Raw genomic sequence first — 19568 nt, 5'->3', positions numbered from 1 at the left:
CTCCCACCAAAGGGGAAGGGAGAAGAGATGCTGCAGCAGTGCAGTGTGCACCCGGCTGGTCCAGCCGAGGCGTATGCAGAAAGGTTGCACTGAACTGTGCTGAGCTTCATAGCGGATTTGTGTTCCCAGCCATGTTTCCAGTTCAATCTTACTGGAGCTTCCTCTGGGAACTGGTAGGATTTACAGTGCCAGGAACCAGACCAGTAAAATAACTTCGGCTGGACTTGGACGCAGCGGAAAGACTGAGTGAGCTCCATCGTGCCGTGAGCTCCTGTCAGTTCTGCCCCGGGGCCTGAGCCGGGCGCTTGACTGGGAGCCAGCGAGTCCCCGCGGCTGCGCCCGCGGCAGTGGCCCGAGCGCGGCCGCCCGCGCCGCCCCGCGCAGGGGCCCGCGGGCCCTGGCGCCGCCTCCTCCCCGCGCGCCGCCAGCTTTAAAGGCGGCGGCGGCGGCGGCGGCGCGGCACGGGCAGCGCGCGGCGGGCGGCACCATGCGGCGGGCGCTCGGCACCCTCGGCTGCTGCCTGGCGCTGCTGCTGCCGCTGCTGCTGCTGCCGCCGCCCGCGGCGCGGGGCTCCCCGGCGCGGCCGCCCGCCGCCGCAGGTACCGCAGCGGGGCCCGGGCGCCGCCGCCTGCCGCTGCCTCTGCCTCCCCTCGCGTCTCTGCGCTCGGCGCGGCGGGCGGGCGCGGGGGGCTGCGGGCCCGTGCGCAGCCGCGCCCGCTGCTGCTTCTTGCAAAGCCGGTCGTACCGATCCCTTCCCTTCTGCGTAGCTGCTCTCCCCTCGTGTCTAGCTTTCCAAGCGTTTCTCTTTCAGATTCCCCGGAGGACGAGGATGTTCTGCAGCTTGGTCTGATTTTCCCAGCTGTAACTCCTAATCTAGGATTCTGCCTATGCATCTTGAACGCCGTCTTGCTTTCTAGGAGAGACACTGTCTGTCTTTTTCTTTCGTGTCTTAAGCTATGCTTGCATGCACAAACATTTCTTCTTACGTTGTCATCTTTCCAAGGGGCACAAAACCATCCTTCTAAATCCTTATGCAAAACCTATGTTATAGCATGCATGCAGAATTATATATAATATACCTGGGATGGGATCCTAAATTGATGTAGCTGATTTGCCTGTCTCAATGCAAACAAATAAACAAAAATGTTGCTGCATGGTTCCTGATTGCAGGAACCATGCAGTAGCAGGTACTTCGCTTCTTTTCTCCCTTTTTTACTTGCAAAATAAGTTCTTTAATAGACTGAAAACAAATGTTGCTTTTACCTCTACACAAGGTGAACCTCTAAGAGACTTGTGAAGAAAATCAAATCTCTCTCTCTCTTTTTTTTTTTTTTAACAAATTGGAATAGTAGAAGTCAATTCTATAGGAGTTGGGAGAGGTCTGCAAGGATCGCAAGTTTAGGCAGTATGTCCAAACTAAACACTTTTTGCTATGTAATGCACTGTTGAGCAAGAATGTCTCTTTTGCAGAAATAGTGGTTTTGGTTTGTCCGTTGTTTTTTAAATCAGTAGTACAAAGTATAGAGTGATCGCATAAACTAAATTCATGGTTGCAGCAAAGGCAGATCAGGATATCAGGATGGAGCATATAGGTTAGCTTGGTTAATATTGCTGTTTTGTTTCTCCTTAATCTTCCTGGAAGAAGTGATGCTTGTTCTGCCCTCTGAGCTACAGCTTTTTTTGGTTTCCTTTTCATCAGTCTAGATTTCTGTCAGTGAGGAGTTTTAGAAATTGGGAATATGTATGTAAATGTTCATTTTTACATATAAAATTACTTCATAAACATTGTGTTCCATTTTTTCTCTGCCATAGAAAAACCTTACTTTAAAACAGTAACAACTTCTAAAGAGGCATTGATCACAGTATCATCTGCATTTTGGTCATTTTGGCTTTTGCATCTTCTTGTTGTGTTCTTTGGATTGTGAATTTCAAACAAGAAGTGATTCCTAATCATCAGTCTGCTATGTTGTTACTATTAATAGCATGTTCTCGCTTGATTTATGTGGCTTAGAAAAAATGAAATTCAGGCTTTATCTCTCTGAAATGAATAAAAAATAAGCACATTTATATATCCTTGCTACACTATTATGTAGGCTGTTATATGTGAACTACAACCCTTTGTTTCATGGATACTTAGACATTTTGTGGGCTCAAATGTGGATCTATTTTTTAATGCTTACAACTATTGTCTGAATTAATATTTTAGATCTTTTAATGTGTAGTTCACTGTAATTTTAAGCCTCTTCTTAGTAAATCAAGAGTACTCATAGTAAGTACTGATAGTAAATCAAGACTGTTCCTCATGGTAGGAGTAGTCTCACATCTTACAGCTCTCAGCTCTGGTGAGAGTCCTGGTTCTGCGTAGGAGATGATCAAAGTGCTTTCCTTCCTTCTTTACAGATGCTACTTGCAAGAACCGGCCTCTAGACCTTGTGTTCATCGTAGACAGTTCTCGTAGTGTCCGACCTGAAGAGTTTGAGAAAGTGAAAATCTTCTTATCAAAAATGATTGATACTCTGGATATTGGTGAAAGAGCAACCCGTGTGGCAGTCATGAATTATGCCAGCACTGTCAAGGTAGAGTTTCCCCTCCGGACCTACTTTGATAAAACCTCTATGAAGGAGGCTATATCTCACATCGAACCTTTGTCTGCTGGCACGATGACTGGCCTTGCCATCCAAACTGCCATGGATGAAGTCTTCACTGAGGAAATGGGTACCCGGCCAGCAAACTTCAATATCCCCAAGGTGGTCATTATCGTGACAGATGGACGGCCACAAGACCAGGTTCAAGATGTGGCAGCAAGCGCCCAGGCAGCTGGCATTGAGATCTATGCCGTTGGGGTGGACCGGGCAGACATGCAGTCCCTGAGGATGATGGCCAGTGAGCCACTGGATGAACATGTCTTTTATGTGGAGACCTATGGTGTGATTGAAAAGCTGACATCCAAATTCAGAGAGACTTTCTGTGGTAAGATGGTAATTCCAAGAGGGCAGTGTAATGCTCTTTGGGCTCCTGCTGTGGGTCCACTCCATAAGAAAGAAGTTTTTCTTTTTGAGAAGTGTTATGCCTCACATTTAAATATTTCCTTTGCCACCAAAGATGGCAAAGGCAACCAAATCAAACCTTTTATTCAGTGGAGGCCAAGTAATGACCTTTCCTTTTGAACAGTAATCTTACCATAGGAGTAACAGAACTGATTTCAGTGGATCTCCTTGTGCACTCAGATACTACATGGTGCAGGAGAAGGCACTGCAGTCCACTGGGGTTCACCTATGTACACATATTGACTTTTGAGGAGAGCACACTGCTCATTTATTTTCCTGTCTAGCTAGGAAAGAAGAAGGGTAGGAGTGTGGTGCTGGAGCGTTGCTTGCAGACCTAGAGTCAGGAAAATCACTGTAGTGTGTGAATTACTACATTGGCTTGAGAAATCTGATGCAGGATAAAGTATCAGGACACAATAACACGGCATCTTGGGATGGACTTTCACTCTGCAGGCAGTGCAGTGCCATTTCAGTGTGCCAGCATCACCTTTTCCCATGTTTCTCTGTGACTTGATTTTGGTGAGGAACTATATCTGCAGCTCTTAAGGGCTGTGTTGAATTAGCTTAGTTCTTTGGGGGCTGGACTTGAAAACATGCTGCATGACAATGGTTTGGATGAGCATCATCTACTAATGATGCTAAGCCAATGTAGGATATTACTGTCATTTACAAAAAAAAAGCAGAGTGTACCTGGAAAATTTAGAGCTGCCTGTAGAGAGCTATGCCACAGCCACACCAACAGAAAAACAAATGATGATTTCTTGACATTTAAAAAACTTGTATAAAGTAGATTTTTATAGTAAATTTCTGACAAAATGACTTGTAAAATAAGTCTCCAGGAATTAATGGGTGAAATAAGATGTAAAGAGCATTATGAGAGAATTAAAGTAATAACCATTGCCTTGGAGCTTGGTTGGCAAGAATGTGTTACTTAGTTTTCAGCGCCTTACTGAAAATTACCACCATACCTTTTGAATATGTTTAAAGTGAGTAATATGTTTAGAATGAATAGACTTCTTTTTCTGGGTATGAAATAAGCATGTAGGACCATCTGTATACAGGACACTTTGCCCAATAATTAACATAGGAAATGCCTTGAGGATTGGCTTGACATAGGTGTATTACTGATGTGACCACATTCTTTCTTTGGTATCTTGAAGTGGGTACAAGTTCCCACCTAGCTGGACAGGTATGTGTACTATGAAAATAGTACTACATTTTCCACTTATATTCTAGCTAAAGCAAATCCTTTCATGGCACCAAAGAAAAATCTCTTGTTCTTAAGATTAAAGTTTTTGTGCCTAAACATAAGAATTGTGCTCCCTCTGAGCCAGAGGATAAATCAAAGAGAGCTGAAATACGTATAATCCCAGTGCAGGTCTGAGCTTCCTGCATGCTACAAGCCAGAATCCATCCCTATGATTCATAAACAAAAATGAGGTAAAAAAGAATAATTTTCAAAAGGTTCTTACAAAACAAACGGACTTTGGAGGATATTGTAAGACAGTGGGTAAACTGGATCCTCTCCAAGTCCAGACTGCTGCTTGGTCAGAGAGAAATCTAGATTCACCAGTGACAGCTAGGATTTTCTTTGAGTAGGCCAAGCCAAATAATTTGTTTGTGAGCTGGACTGAAAACAGGTAAACTAATGTTCAGAGGCAAAATAGTTGGCTAAGATCAAGTTGTTGGTATATTAAGAACATCATTCAAAGGGAGAACATCCTTGAGGTGGAAAATCTTAGCCTTGAACTGCTGTCGAAGTCAGTGGAAGCTTGACTTTCCTACCACAAAAATGTGACCGTTTGAGTTTCAGCTTCTCAGCTCTACCTGAAAATATAATCCATAGATTTTGTTCATAAGTCATTGAGAGGAATTCTGTTATTCCCTAGAGTGTAACAGTGAAAAGACACTAGCTTGATTTGAGTGTGTTTTTTACTGCCAATACAGAGAGAAGACACATTTTCTGACAGCCTTACTGGGTACATCTAAATCTTCCACATTTCAGAAAATTGGAAATATTGCCTTGCATTCAGAAATAGATGAGAAAATTCAAGTGCTCTTGTGTCTCATTTCTTATCTCACCAATAAAGCTTTGGAGGCTGATTTTACCGGTAGTCCATATCCACACTGTTACCATTCATTTAAGTAAAATCTCAGGTAATGACTCAATGGGCCTCTCTCTTCATTTTTCCATGTCTTCCCTCTTCCCTTTTCATCCCATCTAAATTTTGTCATTTAAAAATGATCTAAATTCTGGCTAATATCTAAGTTTCCTTTATGGTCAGTGGAGAAAAGCAGGTGTGCCTGGAGGTGATCTACAGAAAGAGCAGGCTCCAAAGCTAAATACAGTTTGGGGAAACATTGGTCAGAGGTTTACACGAGTACACACAATGTTAGTTGTGTAGTTAGACAATCTCAGAAGGAAAAGATAGTGCAGGTACGGCATTGCAGAGACAGCTTAGCATTATAATGGTCATTTTGTTGGCCCTGTTGCAACAACAGATGTATCCAGATGCTATCAATCACATTGCTTTTGTTATCGCCATTTTCTCAGTTTTTGCAGTTCAATGAGATAACCTTACTGTCCCTGGTGAATGAATTTGTCCCTTAAAATTTAACCTAATTTTTCAATTTAAGTTTCTCATTTCTCTAGATTTGGGCAATATTTCTGCTCTCTCTTTCGTTTAGGAGGTTCATATGCCTGTAAAGCTACCCTGCTGCAGGAACTTTCCTCCGTAGGCTCTTCTGGAGCTAACTATTTAAACCTGACAGAGCTGGCTAGCTGCAGCTCTAACAAGCGAGTTTGCAGGCTGGTACCTCTTCTGAACCACTGGTACACAGACACTCTTTTTATCCCTGGGAAGATAATGTGTTATCCTTTTTTATTGTATTTTACTTTTTTTTGGGGGGGGAGGGTTTTTGTCACATTTCAGTTTACATTATAGAGTGTTTTTTTCCAAAGCAACAGAAATTCATAAATTGAGTTATATGCCAGAAAGCAGAATTTCGCTAGCTGGCAGATAGTGACTGATATGTTTGTGAATGGGATTATTTAACCTTTGCCAGTAACGGAAGGGGATTGGATACAATAATCCAGAGGGATCCTCCAAGTGCTGAGGTCCCATTTCCAGTGAAACATAAACACTTAAAATCCCTCTCTTTCCCCGTTGAACTCCTTTTGCAGATTAATCTTTGCTTTCTGCCATCTCGGACGCTGACTTTCCTTGGGGCAGTTATTTCATGGTGGTTGATGGCCTCTTTGTTCTGGCTACACAAATGATGTTGAAGCTGCCAGTAACACCTGTGACAGGGACACAGCACTGCAATTTACTGCTACTAATCCAACAAGCAGTGCAAGATGTGAAAAAGCTGTGTAATCATAAAATATTAATGGATGTTTCTTTGCTTTGGGATGACTGAAATGCTTTTTCTGTAAATGCCCTTTGCAGCTGTGAACATGTGCGCACTTGGGACCCATGACTGTGAGCAGGTCTGTGTGAGTAGTGGTGGATCCTATGTTTGTGACTGTTATGAAGGCTACGCGCTTAATCCAGACAAGAGAACTTGCTCAGGTAAGGTTCTAGTATCTCTTCAGTACATGTACTCAGGTAGAAAAAAAATCTCTTTTTTAAAAAAGGTAATAAGATTTGAGAACTATTTGCATACTTCGTTTGAAACAGCAAACATCTGTATCTCATTAACAAATCTTCTAAGTTTGTGACAGTTAATGGTGATTTGTAGTTTAATTTCATCAATGTCCTTTCTGTTATGACCAAAGGAGCATCATTCATTAGGGCTGGATGCCAAAACAAAGTTTTCAAATGACACTGCATAGCTAATTTCTCTTACCATTTTTCTAGTTCCTTAAATTACTATTGCTATTTCTGGGTTGATTCCAAATGGCAAAATATTTGTAAACATGAATATCCACTCCATCCAAAAATACTTTCTATTAACAAGAAACTTGTTTCTCTTACATGCCCTTCACAGCTGTAGACATGTGTGCACCTGGAAGGCATGAGTGTGACCAGGTCTGTGTGAGTAACAACGGATCCTATAGCTGTGAATGCCATGAAGGCTATACCCTGAATGCAGATAAGAAGACTTGCTCGGGTAAGAACTAAAGGCTACTTTACCATACAAATTTCATGGAGACATGGACACACTCTTTTTGAGTTACCTTCACGGCATCTGTTTGACAAACTGTCTGCAGGTATCAGCTCTTAAAATAAGGATTCATTTGTAGCCTTTCTTTTTTGTTTGCAACAACAACTTGAGACACCTCATTTAAAAAAGCAAAGTTTTGTTTAATTGCATTGATTAAAAAATGCAGTTTGGCACCTACCTGCCATTTTACGGTCTTCATAGTATTTTAGAATTGCCACTTGCCCCTGGGAAAGGATGAACCCAAGTTAGAGATGCCCCGGCACTGCCTCCACCTCCTCCGAGGACCCCGGCTCTCCGCCCCGCTCCGGTCAGGAGCACTGCTTGACCAATCGGAGCCTGCCAACTTCTGGATTGGCCAGCCAGTGTCAAGAGAATTGAGTTCTGATTGGCCCCCAGTGAGACGCAGGTGGCCTCAAGGCCCAACGGCGTGCAGCGCCTCAGGACAGCGCTCCCTGCGGACCGCTTCGGCCGGGGGCCCGGCGCTTCGCCACCTTCCCCATGGTCGCTTCTCCTCCGCAGTCCTTCTGCCGGGCAGCTCTCACGGGAGCGTGAGGGCCGCTAGTCCGCAGAGGACCTAAAATCCGGTGATTTTCTCACATCCTGTCCGTCTCCCCGTCAAAACTCAGCTGCATTTATACAGCTTGCTGCTTCTGCTCCTAAGCGGTGTAGGCCTCTGTGATAAAGCAGCCCCGGCCTTCCACTTCAAAGCAGCTTCTTGCTTTACTGCCCCTTGGATTTTCACCTTGAAAAGTGATACCAATTATAAAAACTTTTTTTCCCCAAATACTTTTCTGGTGTTGTTCCTTTAAATCCAGAAGGCTTGAAAAGCTGAATAGAGTAACTATTTTGTAACTGGTATAAAAGGTAACTGGAGAGCAGGTCAGTATTCAGTTAAGTTTTTACTCTTTTTATTTCAGAAGAGAGAATATAAGTTCAGAGTTCCTCTGCATTGTTTGTTGTTCTCGCGAGGCTTTATAATTCTGCAGCATTTAATAGTGTTTGCACGTATCATAACTGGCATTTTATGCCAGCCTTCAGCTCATGGGTGAAAATACGAATTTAAATTTATTTGCCATAGTTAATCACTGATATTCTAAAAGACAGCTTCTTCTGCCTTGACACATTACAGTTTACTGATAGTCCTCGGTATGGTATTGTAGCTTCTCTTTATCTGAGGCTATTTGGGGCAGTCAGAATTGCTGCTGAAAATCAGACTATGTGAGACAGAACAGTACTGTCTTAGAGCCCGAATATCTACCTCTGACATTAAATAATTAGTAATTGAATTCAGTTGCCTGCAGCACAATCTAGTGATAGTAACAGGGCACTGGTTGGATCCTGATTCAAATCCTAATTAAATTATATATATAAATGCTGAAGTATTTAAGATGCTAGAGTGTTTAGGAAGGATTAATAGCTTTCTTCTCTAAAACCTGGTTCATCACAGCTATGGACATGTGTGCACCTGGAAGGCATGACTGTGCACAGATCTGTTTGAGTAATGATGGATCCTACAGCTGTGACTGTTATGAAGGATACACTCTGAATGCAGATAGGAAGACCTGCTCAGGTAAGATCTGATCAGGGAAATACTGCGTTCAGCTAGAAACAAGTAACTCATTTGAGTTGGGTCAATTTATGTTATTTTTGTGAGAAATCACCCAAGAGTTTCTGTACAACTTCTGAAAATACAGTGCAATTTTATTTTTTTCTTCATTTCCCATAACTGTTTGAGATAGACAAATCTCAACTGTTAGTGGAAATAACAGTTGTGTGAAGCTTATAGCTGCTATAGTTAAAATACCATTTGACATTTTCTTCAGGACTTCGCAGTATTTTCACAGACATGGAGCAAGAACTGCCATATCCACCTGAGAAGGAAGGATAATATAGTTGGTGAGAATATGTGGTGTGCATTATCTGTGTCAGGAAGCTCTGCTGCAAACCAGCGCAAGGGAATGAGATGTAGAAGAGCAAGGACGGTGCTCTGAAGACTGGTTACAGTCTGTATGATGATGAGTGTGATCACATTTTCTTGTGAATGTGTTTGGACCAAAAATACTCCAGCGTTAGGGCTCCAGAGGCTGGAGAGAAATATTCTTTCCTAGTGCTGATCTCTTGTGGAGAATATGAACATAGACATAGCTAATACTTAAGGATGAATATATTGACACATAGTACAGCCATATTAATTTCTATTATATAGCATTATCGGTGAATTAGGATTTGAACTTTACTCTTAATCTCTTTGTATGTCTCACTGATGATTTATTTATACAACATCTTTTTTTCCACTTTCATCATATTCCTGTTCCTCACTATATTTTGTGTGACAAAGTGCTGAACCTAGACTTCCAATTCCTGGAGATTTCTAGGCAAATCTTTCCAACCAAGTTGTAAGTCTTACACCTATGAGAGGCAAAGACCTCTCCTCAACACTTAGTTTTGGCTGTTTTAGGAGCTGGTTTGGTAAATACTGTTTCTAGGCTGGTCAGCCTCACCTCCATCCCTGGAAAGCTGATGGAACAGCTCATTCTGGATGTCATCTCCAGGCATATGGAGGAAAAGAAGATGATCGGGAGTAGCCAGCATGGAATCACCAAGGGGAAATCCTGCTTAACCAGTCTGAAAGCCTTCTATGATGGCATGACTGGCTGGGTAGGTGAGGGGAGAGCAGTGGACGATGTGTACCTTGACTTCAGCAAGGCTTTTGACACTGTCTCCCATAGCATCCTCCTAGAGAAGCTGTGGAAGTGTGGGTTAGATGAGTGGACAGTGAGGTGGATGGAGAACTGGCTGAAAGGCAGAGCTCAGAGGGTTGTCATCAGTGGTGCAGAGTCCAGTTGGAGGCCGGTGCCTAGTGGTGTCCCCCAGGGCTCAGTCCTGGGTCCCATCCTGTTCAACTTCTTCATCAATGACCTGGATGAGGGGGCAGAGTGCCTCCTCAGCAGGTTTGCTGATGATCCCAAGCTGGGAGGAGTGGCTGACACACCTGAGGGCTGTGCTGCCATTCCGAGAGACCTGGACAGGCTGGAGAGTTGGGTGAAGAGGAACCTCATGAGATTCAGCAAGGGCAATTGCAGAGTCCTGCACCTAGGGAAAAATATCCCTAGGCACCAGCACAAGCTGTGGTCTGACCTTCTGGAGAGCAGCTCTGCAGAGAAGGACCTGGGAGTGCTGGTGGATGACAGATTGACCATGAGCCAGCAATGTGCCCTTGTGGCCAAGAAGGCCAATGGTCTCCTGGGGTGCATTAGGAAGAGTATTGCCAGCAGGTGGAGGGAGGTGATCCTGGCCCTTTCCTCAGCCCTGGGGAGGCCTCATCTCGAGTACTGTGTCCAGTTCTGGGCTCCCCAGCACAAGAGAGACATGGAGCTACTGGAGGGAGTCCAGTGTAGGGCTACAAAGATGATCAGAGGGCTGGAGCACCTGCCCTCTGAGGAACAGCTGCAAGAGCTGGGCCTGTTTAGCCTGGGGAAGAGCAGACTGAGGGGGGATCTTATCAATGTGTACAAGTACTTGAAGGGAGGGTGTCAAGGGGATGGGGACAAACTCTTTTCAGTTGTCCCATGTGACATGACAAGAGGCAATGGGCAGAAATTGAAGCACAGGAAGTTCTGCCTGAACGTGAGGGGGAATTTCTTCCCTGTGAGAGTGACGGAGCACTGGCACAGGTTGCCCAGAGAGGTTGTGGAGTCCCCTTCTCTGGAGATCTTCAAGGTCCACCTGGATGCAACCCTGTCTACCATGCTCTAGGTGACCCTGCTGAGTGGGGAGGTTGGACTAGATGATCTCCAGAGGTCCCTTCCAACCTTACTGATTCTATGGTTCTATGAACTCTCACCTGGTATTCTATAGAGGCAATAAACATCTATAGGCAAACATGATTTCAGTTTGGCATCCCCTTTTTGAGTCCAATCCCGAATCTCATTTCATAGCACTGACTCCCCCCTGCATATTCACATTTCAGGTATTTTTTCTGAATACGCTTGCTTTTTTCATTTGAATCTCATTTTGCAGTATGCTGCTAACGATTTCTCTTTTTGCTGTTTCCTATCCAGATCTCTGTGATACAATAAAAATAGCCTAGATCAGGAAAGGCTTTTTTCTTTACAATTGCTTGTGCCTTACTAAATCTCCTTACTGCAAAAATATCCAAATATAGGAATTTCTTCTCAGCTTGCCCTTTTGGAGTTGACGTGTTAAATTTGGCAGAGAACATCAGCTTCACACATAAAGTACCCACTTTGTAACTGGCAGTTGGTGCCACGTCTCTCTCTCTCTCTTTTTTTAGCAGCTGCGTATACTCTTCGGTTTATGGTCTTTTTACTCCATAAAATAGTAGCTTATTCAATGCAATTAGAGTTGAAATAATGCCAAATATTCTCTTAAAATCCAGATATTTATTCTCTGAAATTCTTTTGGATGATTACTTCGTAACTGGGTCACTGCTAGTTCAGTTCTTTTTGCAAACTGTTACAACTGCAGAGAAGTATTGCCAGTGTTCCAAAAGTCACATCGATTTTGTGGTGTTCATAACCAGATAAAAACACACTCTGTACACCCTACTATGGCTAACAGCCATCGTATGGCTGACGTGTAATAAAGTGGTCCTGGTTTGAATCCAAATGAAGAAATATTTGTAAATGTGAATTACTAAAACCAAATAAATGCTCTGAAGTTTGGGGAATAATTAATATTCTTCTCTTCTCAAATGCCTTTCTTAGTTGTCGACATGTGTGCACCAGGGAGGCATGACTGTGAGCAGGTCTGTGTGAGAGATGATCTATTCTATACCTGTGATTGCTATCAAGGCTACACCCTGAATCCAGACAAGAAGACTTGCTCAAGTAAGAATATTCTGATGTTTCCTATCCCTCTGTATCCTCCTCAGCTAAGTAAATATATTTCAATATATATTGTTGTTAATCGATTAACAAGTTAATATATTGGATCTGCTTGAGAAACTTAACACGTGCCATTCTAAGTGATATAAGACGGTTTCTTGTTATTCTTTCTCATTTTGAGACGCAAAGAGACATACACTACTTTATCTGCAACAGTAGTTATATATATGTATATATAAAAAATAATTGAAGAGAGAATAGCAGCAGTTAGCCACGCACTTTGTATTACAGCACAAACTGCAGACTACCATGCAGGAGACAGCTTGGAGATGATGTCCTCTCCTCCAGGCTGCACTTCACTTTGCTCTCTTTTACTTTAGCTTGTCAGTGACTTTATGCTATGGTAACAATGTACAATTACATTCTAAAAGCATTTCTTTCCAGTATCCTTACTGCAAAGTTACTCTGTTCTACAGACTTTTCCTAGCTCATCTTTGGAGGCAACCTGGCCCTTCAGAGGGTTACGCAGCTGCAGTCAGAGTGAGCACAGACTGTAAAAATTAAGGTGGAAAGAGTCTCAGTAAGACAGCTGGTTCATCTCACTGCTCTAAGGTGCAAGCAGATCAATTATATATCTCAGTAGCTCCTGAAAAAAGTACATATAGTACAGGTTCCCAAATGTAAAAGTATTGCTCTTGTGAAGTATTCAAAAATGCTACCATATTATCAGGTAACTGTTTCTCCAAAACTTGTTTCACAGGAACTAATGTATGTGCACCAGGGATGCATGAGTGTGAGCAGGTCTGCGTGAGTAATGATGGATCGTATACCTGTGACTGCTATGAAGGCTTTACCTTAAATCCAGATAAGAAAACATGCTCAAGTAATAATTTAATGTTTTATTTTTTCCTGAATATATTTACTAAAGTACCCTCTTTAATGTGTTCAATCCTTTTAATCTCTTTCAAAAACTTTCCATCCACTCACTAATTCCTTCATGGTGTAATACCTTTTTCATTCTTCTCTGCCTGTTTTCAGTAATGTTTTGAACTAGTTTGATCCTTCTTGTTTAGTTATAAGTTATTATATTTAAAATTAGACATTAGTCTTACTTACCATCACACTTCTAAGGACTTCACTGTATTTACAGAAATCTGTTATAATCTGCATTTCTTTATGAAGTGGTAATAATTAGGGGGATTTGGCTTCTAGGGTGTGTGTCTCTGGGGCATGGGACTCAGCTGCATAGCAGCATACAGATGATAGTGGGGCAGGGAGAAAGAGCAGTGGTGTTAGATGAGTTATCGCAGTATGATCTCTTCCACTCCTCCAAGGTGAGTGGGCAGGCATGAAACTGCCAGCTGCTTTCGCTTAATGTGAACAAGAATGGTATAAAGTATTCACAGTTCCTCTGCATCCTTTGTAACATAGAATCATAGGATAAATTAGGTTGGAAGGAACCTCGTGTACCTGATCTGACCTCCTGCTCAAAGTAGGGATAACTTTGGCATTAGATCACGTTGCTAAGAGCAAAGTATAAAATCGGCAAATATAGCCAAACATCATTCTGGAAAAAAAAAAGTAATTTTTAGTAGGTTAGACTTCCTTAAACATAAATACAGTGTGAAAACAGAACTATAGCATATTTTGTGTGACTTCAAGATTTTCGGATACTAAATACTGGAAGATTATAGTTTTCACTGAAAGACTCCAGAAGACTTCAGGGTACCCATGGAGGATTGCCATATAGAAAAGTAATTTGGTTAAAACAGAAGTAATCCAAGGATGATCTGTATCTGCCACTGGAGAATTTAAATGCAAATAGGAAACTTCACTGGCAGTCAGTTGGAAACCAACCACGCTGATGTGATATTTTGAACTGGCTTTCCTCCAGCTGAATCTTGAATAGTTCTTCTTTGTACATTGCCCATACAGCTAGTGGAATGTTCCAAAGAAGAGAGCTGAGCTTGATTTCACAAGTTCAGTGAAATCAAGGAGACACCAGTTTCAAGACTGGTTCTAAAACAAACGAGTTTCTGCAGCACTAGAAATGAATCTGTTCATAGACTATTTTTTTCAGTGAAACACTGAAGGAACAAACTTTTTAAATGGATATATTTCAATCTTTTTCTTTAATTCAAGCAACTGTTGGTTTCTTTGCAAGCAGCCTTGTGTTCTCACCTCTTAATAAATCAGAAATGATATTCCATACACATGCATACTGCTAGTGCTATGCACCAAGAGTACTTGTAAGGTGAAATCTGTTGGTGATTTAGATGAAACTCTGTTTCTTACTACTTAAATTTAATATGCTTTCATTTTTGTGTTATTTATAAAGTGGTAAATACCAGTCTTGATTCCTTCCTAAGCTGAAACTTAAGTATTTAAATTACACCTGTATTTCAGAAACTGATCCAAACCGACTAATTTTTGACACTACCAAACTTTTTATGTGCCTAAAATCATTAGATGTCTCCTTGCTTGTCTTGAAAACTCCCTGAAGGCTTAACTTAGGACATTCATGTATGCTCGAAAGTGCCATATTTGACATTGCCATGATACCCCAAATGCCATTACATTAGAGGTCTGACAGAAGCAAGCTTAATTCTTCTCAAGATAAGTTCCAAAGTCAGTCATGGTCTTGAGTACAAATTATTTAATACATTTTTGTTAGAGTGATACCAGTGCCTTTCCTGTGGATGGTGTGATGGTAAAAGTACCTCTCACAAGACAGAGACCTTGTTGCAGATGAGTGATGTGCTTCACTTGTAAGACAGAAGCAGTGATATGTTTTATTGATATAAGACATTGATTTAACCAAGTTCAAAAGTAAATAAGACAGTGGTTTAACAAGATTCGATGCAAAGTTCACTCGGTTATCTGCTGCATAGAGGACAGAGTCAGACAAAATTGCCAAGGAGACCCTCCCTTTGTGTTGTGAGGTTCAGACTGGACCCTCTTGCTTTCCAAACTCCTCCTCAGAAGGGCTGGAGTGCAGATGGATCCAATCTTAATTCCAGACTTGGTCAATGGTTTACGTCTAAAGGATTATGTGCACAATCAATTAGAGATACAACTTAGCAAAGCTGGCAAAGTTTCAGCATGCTATTAGTCACTTACCACTTCAATGGTTCCTTGTCAGAGAAACTGACCCTTAACTCCCAGAGAGTAACCTTGAGAGGCGTCCTAACTCGCAGGGAGACTCACTGCCATGCAGCCCGCCGCTGTGCAGGATTGCTCAGTGGGCTCTAGGCTGCAGCGCTACTTACGGGCACGGAGTTTGACTCATGGTCTTGCAGTATCTGGTATGGAGATTTCTGGAAGAAATAGAGGGTGCTTTTTTCCTTCCTGACTATCCTGTATTCCAGTGGTTACTGTAATCTTATGTGATGGGTTCAAGTCCCCGTGAAGAATCACAGATTATTCTAGGATTTAAATATCATAAATACAATAAATATTCTAAATGCTGTTTTCTCTCTTAGGGGCTACAACAAGCAGTCTTGTAACAACTGAGGAGTCCTGTAAGTGTGAAGCTATAGCTGCATTACAGGACTCAGTCACCTCACACCTTGAAGCTCTGTCCATGAAAAATATCCTTTTTTTCAGATGATCCTCTGTATTCAGGTATTTTCTCGCATTTTAGAGGTAGCTGTTTTGATATAAGTCAGTGAAGCAACATACCTCACAATAGAAAATATTTTCTTGCTGATTTTGGAAATGTTACGGAGCAAAATTTTGTGTGTTGCAAATACAATAGTATTTGATAGATCTCACAAATGTTTTCATATTTCCTTGAAGTGTTTTAATATTGATATACAGATAAAATGCACAGGCCCAGATCACCTAGATTAGGTATGCTATGCTGAACACGAAGTGTTGCTCTATTTTAAATTCTTCACATGACTTTTACTGTAACAGCAAATGCTCAGTCATGAGCCTTCCTATTAGTAGGTGTCATATGCCTTGAAATTTCCAAGGCATCTTTGGAGGCGCTATTACAGTAATCGGACCAGAAGCAGTATTTCCAACTCCACAGAGAGGCTATGTTCCAAACAATTCTCATGCTAGTTTTTCTTTTTGGTAAAAATCTGTTAGCCTATTAATATCGAGCTGTTGGGATATATTAGGTGACTGATAGAATGGGACAGCTGTGAGGTAAGTTGCTGAAAGGGGGTGTGCTGGGTGAGGATCAGGGTTTTGGGACGTTTGAAGTGTAGGCTGGTGGGTGTTAGTTATGCTGCACTGGAACTTGCTAGCTTCATTCACTACAGTGTGGTTCCTGTAAGCAGCCAAGAGAAATGTAGCTGGTACCTGTATTAGATGTTTAACAAACATGTGGGAGGAAAAAAAATTATAGTGAATTCTGTGGTATAGTAGCAGACCTGAATGATGGAATAAATATCCTCAGATGGCAAGAAAAGAATTAATAACTGGAAGTTGGGCAAGATATAATTCAAGAGAAGGCACAATTCTTAACAATAAAGTAGTTGAGCACTGTGACAATTTACCAAGGGTTGTGGTAGATTTTTCATCACTGGAAACTTTTATTTGGAGGCTATATACTGTTTTCTCTAAAAGGCGCTCTCATTCAAATAGAAATTAATTTAGGGGAGTACTATGTTTGTGGTTGTCATCATGATCCCTGAGGCATCCGAATAAAGGAAGAGTTCAGGATTTAGTGTTAATTAAAGAGGGCAGCAAAGCAGGAGAGTAAATTTTCTATGGTATACATTACATATGTAGATAAACGAATCTTTCCGTTCACCAAAGTTTCTCAAAGTTAAATGAAAACATCTGCCTAGGATATAAGACATTCTACATTCTTGAATAAATTCAAAATCATTTTTATAGAGTCTAACTGGCAATCCTTCTATTTACAAGGTTCTGGAATTCAGTCTTTCTGCCTGGGAAAGGTGAAAAGAATACTCTGATTTTGTGAGATTTTAATATGTCATTCCAGGGAATCTAAGTAATTAAAACTGAAGGCCAAGATAATTAAAGCTGTAATGTCATCTCAATAGTAGCATGTCCTTCAGAGAACAGGCAATCTCTCTGCCCCGAAGCACTAATATTGAGCCAGCAAAAGTGGTGGTTTCAAGTTAGAAATGTACTGTATTATGCAGAACTGAGGCTTTCTTTCAAAGTTATTCCTTGCCCAGCAGTTTGTATCCCTAGTGTCCTTTCAAGGCAAGATGAAAAATGAAGCAGATATAAATACCTGCTGCTCCTCAGCTCTGAATGTCACACAATCCAACTTATAAGAAACAAGTGTTGTTGAGATAATATGGGAAATAGTCAGAGCTTGATAGGTCTCATAAATGTTTTGAAACATCTAGTTGCTCTTTCATTGTTCAAGCATTTATTGAGCTCATCTAGAAGAGATACTTGTTTAAAATGCAATCATGAGAAAGATGACAAATAAACCAAACTTAATAGGCATCTATTATAATACCCTTAACAACAGATCACTAGATGAAGTGTCTCAGAAGTTACAAGCATATCAAGAGAGACAGCAGATTGTCTAAGTTATCATTCTACTTAATTATAAAATGACCTTTCTGAAGCATTCATTTTTATTGTGTTCAGCAAGCTTTATTTCATTGCACAGCTTACAAAACAGCAGTGGTTTGGTATTGTTGACCAAATGTCAAGAAGACTTCAAGAAGACTTCAGGAAGACAATGGTTTCAATAATACAGGGACCCTGAGGGTCTTCATGTATGGTCACTCTGTAACAGTAAAGCTATCTATACCTACTGTACTTCACTCAGTACTACAAATAGTACAGTAGGTACTGTTATTCTGCAGTAACTGTGTTTTTATTTTATTTAAAAGTAAATACAAGAAAAAACTATTTTTGAATGCATACAGTATATCATGTTATATAAAGCTGTGAAAAGTAAAAAAATTGTCTGTAGCATCTGTCCAATGGGAGAGGCATTTGGCGTCTTGTAATTTATTTTAATAAACTAAAGATCAGCACACAAGTGTTGGAAGCTTTTTTGTGTGTGTAACATAAAGTATGTGTGTTATGAATTAAAGTGTTTAATAAAAACAAGGAAGCAAAAACAGTTAAAGATGAATAAGGCATAAGTGGAAGGAACCACAAAACTAGATGGGACGCTGTCAAAGGACAGTCAGTGGACTGTCAGTGACAGTGGACAGTTGGAAAAAGAACAGTTTGATCAAGTATTAAGTAGTATATACTTTGTCTTTTAAAACTTATAAATCCTTGTTAATATAGGTATGTTTAATAGCAATTTAAAATATCAATAATGTTCTACATCTGGAAGGGATGAAAGGCCTATTTTAACTTAAGGTTTTTATCCTGCAAGATTTACTTATGTTAGTAGTCCCTTCTATTGTCATTCCAAGGATGTTACTGGGACTACTTCTGTCAGTAAGGCTTGTAGGATAAAACACACAAGCTGACAACTTAAAAATATCACCGTTTAAGAAAATCCACTCATGTTATACGCTTGCATATGTAATCACCTAAATGCTTAAGAAACTATTTTTAAATAAATTTCAGGAGAGAGTAAGTAAAAACAGGGTTTTTTTTTGAACTGAAAAATCCAAATTACTTTGTACGACACATAATACTATAATTTACAATTTGGCAGTACAATTACACAAAATGCTAAATACACAGCCAGTATGCTAAGGACATATAATGACATCTACACTGTCATTGTACTCTGCACATGATAGATACAAACTTTTGCAAAGAAAATCAGTCGAGGAGTATATAATATTCAGATCTGTATGGACAAATGCTGCTGGACAATCATGGAGATTCTCTTAGTTAGGCGCAAGAATAAGAAAACTAAGAGAGTGCAAAGCTTAAGATCTTTCATTTAGAAAAACACAGTATGTCTCATCCTATTTCTTTATATGCTTTTATTCTAAAATACGCAAGGTAAAATTAGAATTTCAAATTATTTCAAATTAATTCAATTTCAAAATATATTTGAATGAGACTTTAGATATGTCTACACAGTAATGTTAAGTTGAATGTAATACTAAATAGCACAGGAAAAAGAAAATGAGGTACAGCTTCAGCAAGGGCTAAAAATGAGGCTATTCGCTCCAAGAATGCGAGATTGCTATCTGGTTGCTAGTTGTGATGCATTCCCACTGGTGTTACCTCTTCTAATTCAATTCGAGGCAGCATGTGACTATCTAGCTGTGCTACAGTTGCTTCCTCAATATGCAGTGTATTCCTATTTTTTCTGTCACTCAGGGAGGAGTCTTTTGCTAGAGCTTTACTTTGCTTACATTCATGTCCACTGCTTAAATACACATATTATATAAGGATTTAGAGGATGAGCAGTATAAGCCTTGGCCTCCACTATCCATTTAAATTATACACAGTAATGTTGTAATTTGTAGGAATAAACAAGTTGTTAATCTCACATAAGACTTCAACTTCTTGGCAGTTAGGAATGGCTTACATTACTCCCATTTATAAGGCCAGTTGTCCAATGAAAGGTATAATTTTATATGAT

The 19568-nt window shown here is 40.8% G+C and overlaps 1 protein-coding gene across 1 annotated transcript; it reads left to right on the top strand.

Moving 5' to 3' along the window:
* Nucleotides 1-1153: 1153 nt before the first annotated feature.
* Nucleotides 1154-18047, top strand: MATN3 (matrilin 3). The gene is made up of 9 exons (XM_062573116.1): nucleotides 1154-1187; nucleotides 2401-2970; nucleotides 6497-6619; nucleotides 7038-7160; nucleotides 8662-8784; nucleotides 11942-12064; nucleotides 12822-12944; nucleotides 15544-15651; nucleotides 17531-18047. The coding sequence occupies exons 1-9, from the start codon at nucleotides 1154-1156 to the stop codon at nucleotides 17584-17586; spliced, it is 1383 nt and encodes a 460-aa protein (XP_062429100.1). The 3' UTR covers nucleotides 17587-18047.
* The last annotated feature ends 1521 nt before the right edge of the window (nucleotides 18048-19568 follow it).

Source organism: Rhea pennata, chromosome 3 (assembly GCF_028389875.1).
Source record: "Rhea pennata isolate bPtePen1 chromosome 3, bPtePen1.pri, whole genome shotgun sequence".
In the NCBI taxonomy this organism is placed as follows: domain Eukaryota; kingdom Metazoa; phylum Chordata; class Aves; order Rheiformes; family Rheidae; genus Rhea; species Rhea pennata.
Note: the sequence above shows the minus strand (reverse complement) of the source record. Positions and strands in the feature narration are given on the sequence as shown.

What these genes read in the sequence shown, in the direction of transcription:
- MATN3 (XM_062573116.1), top strand. Translation starts at nt 1,154, where the DNA reads ATGGTTCCTGATTGCAGGAACCATGCAGTAGCAG. An exon ending in ATTCAGAGAGACTTTCTGTG is followed by an intron (nt 2,971 to 6,496) that starts GTAAGATGGTAA and finishes TGCCCTTTGCAG; the next exon opens with CTGTGAACATGTGCGCACTT. An exon ending in AGATAGGAAGACCTGCTCAG is followed by an intron (nt 8,785 to 11,941) that starts GTAAGATCTGAT and finishes TGCCTTTCTTAG; the next exon opens with TTGTCGACATGTGTGCACCA.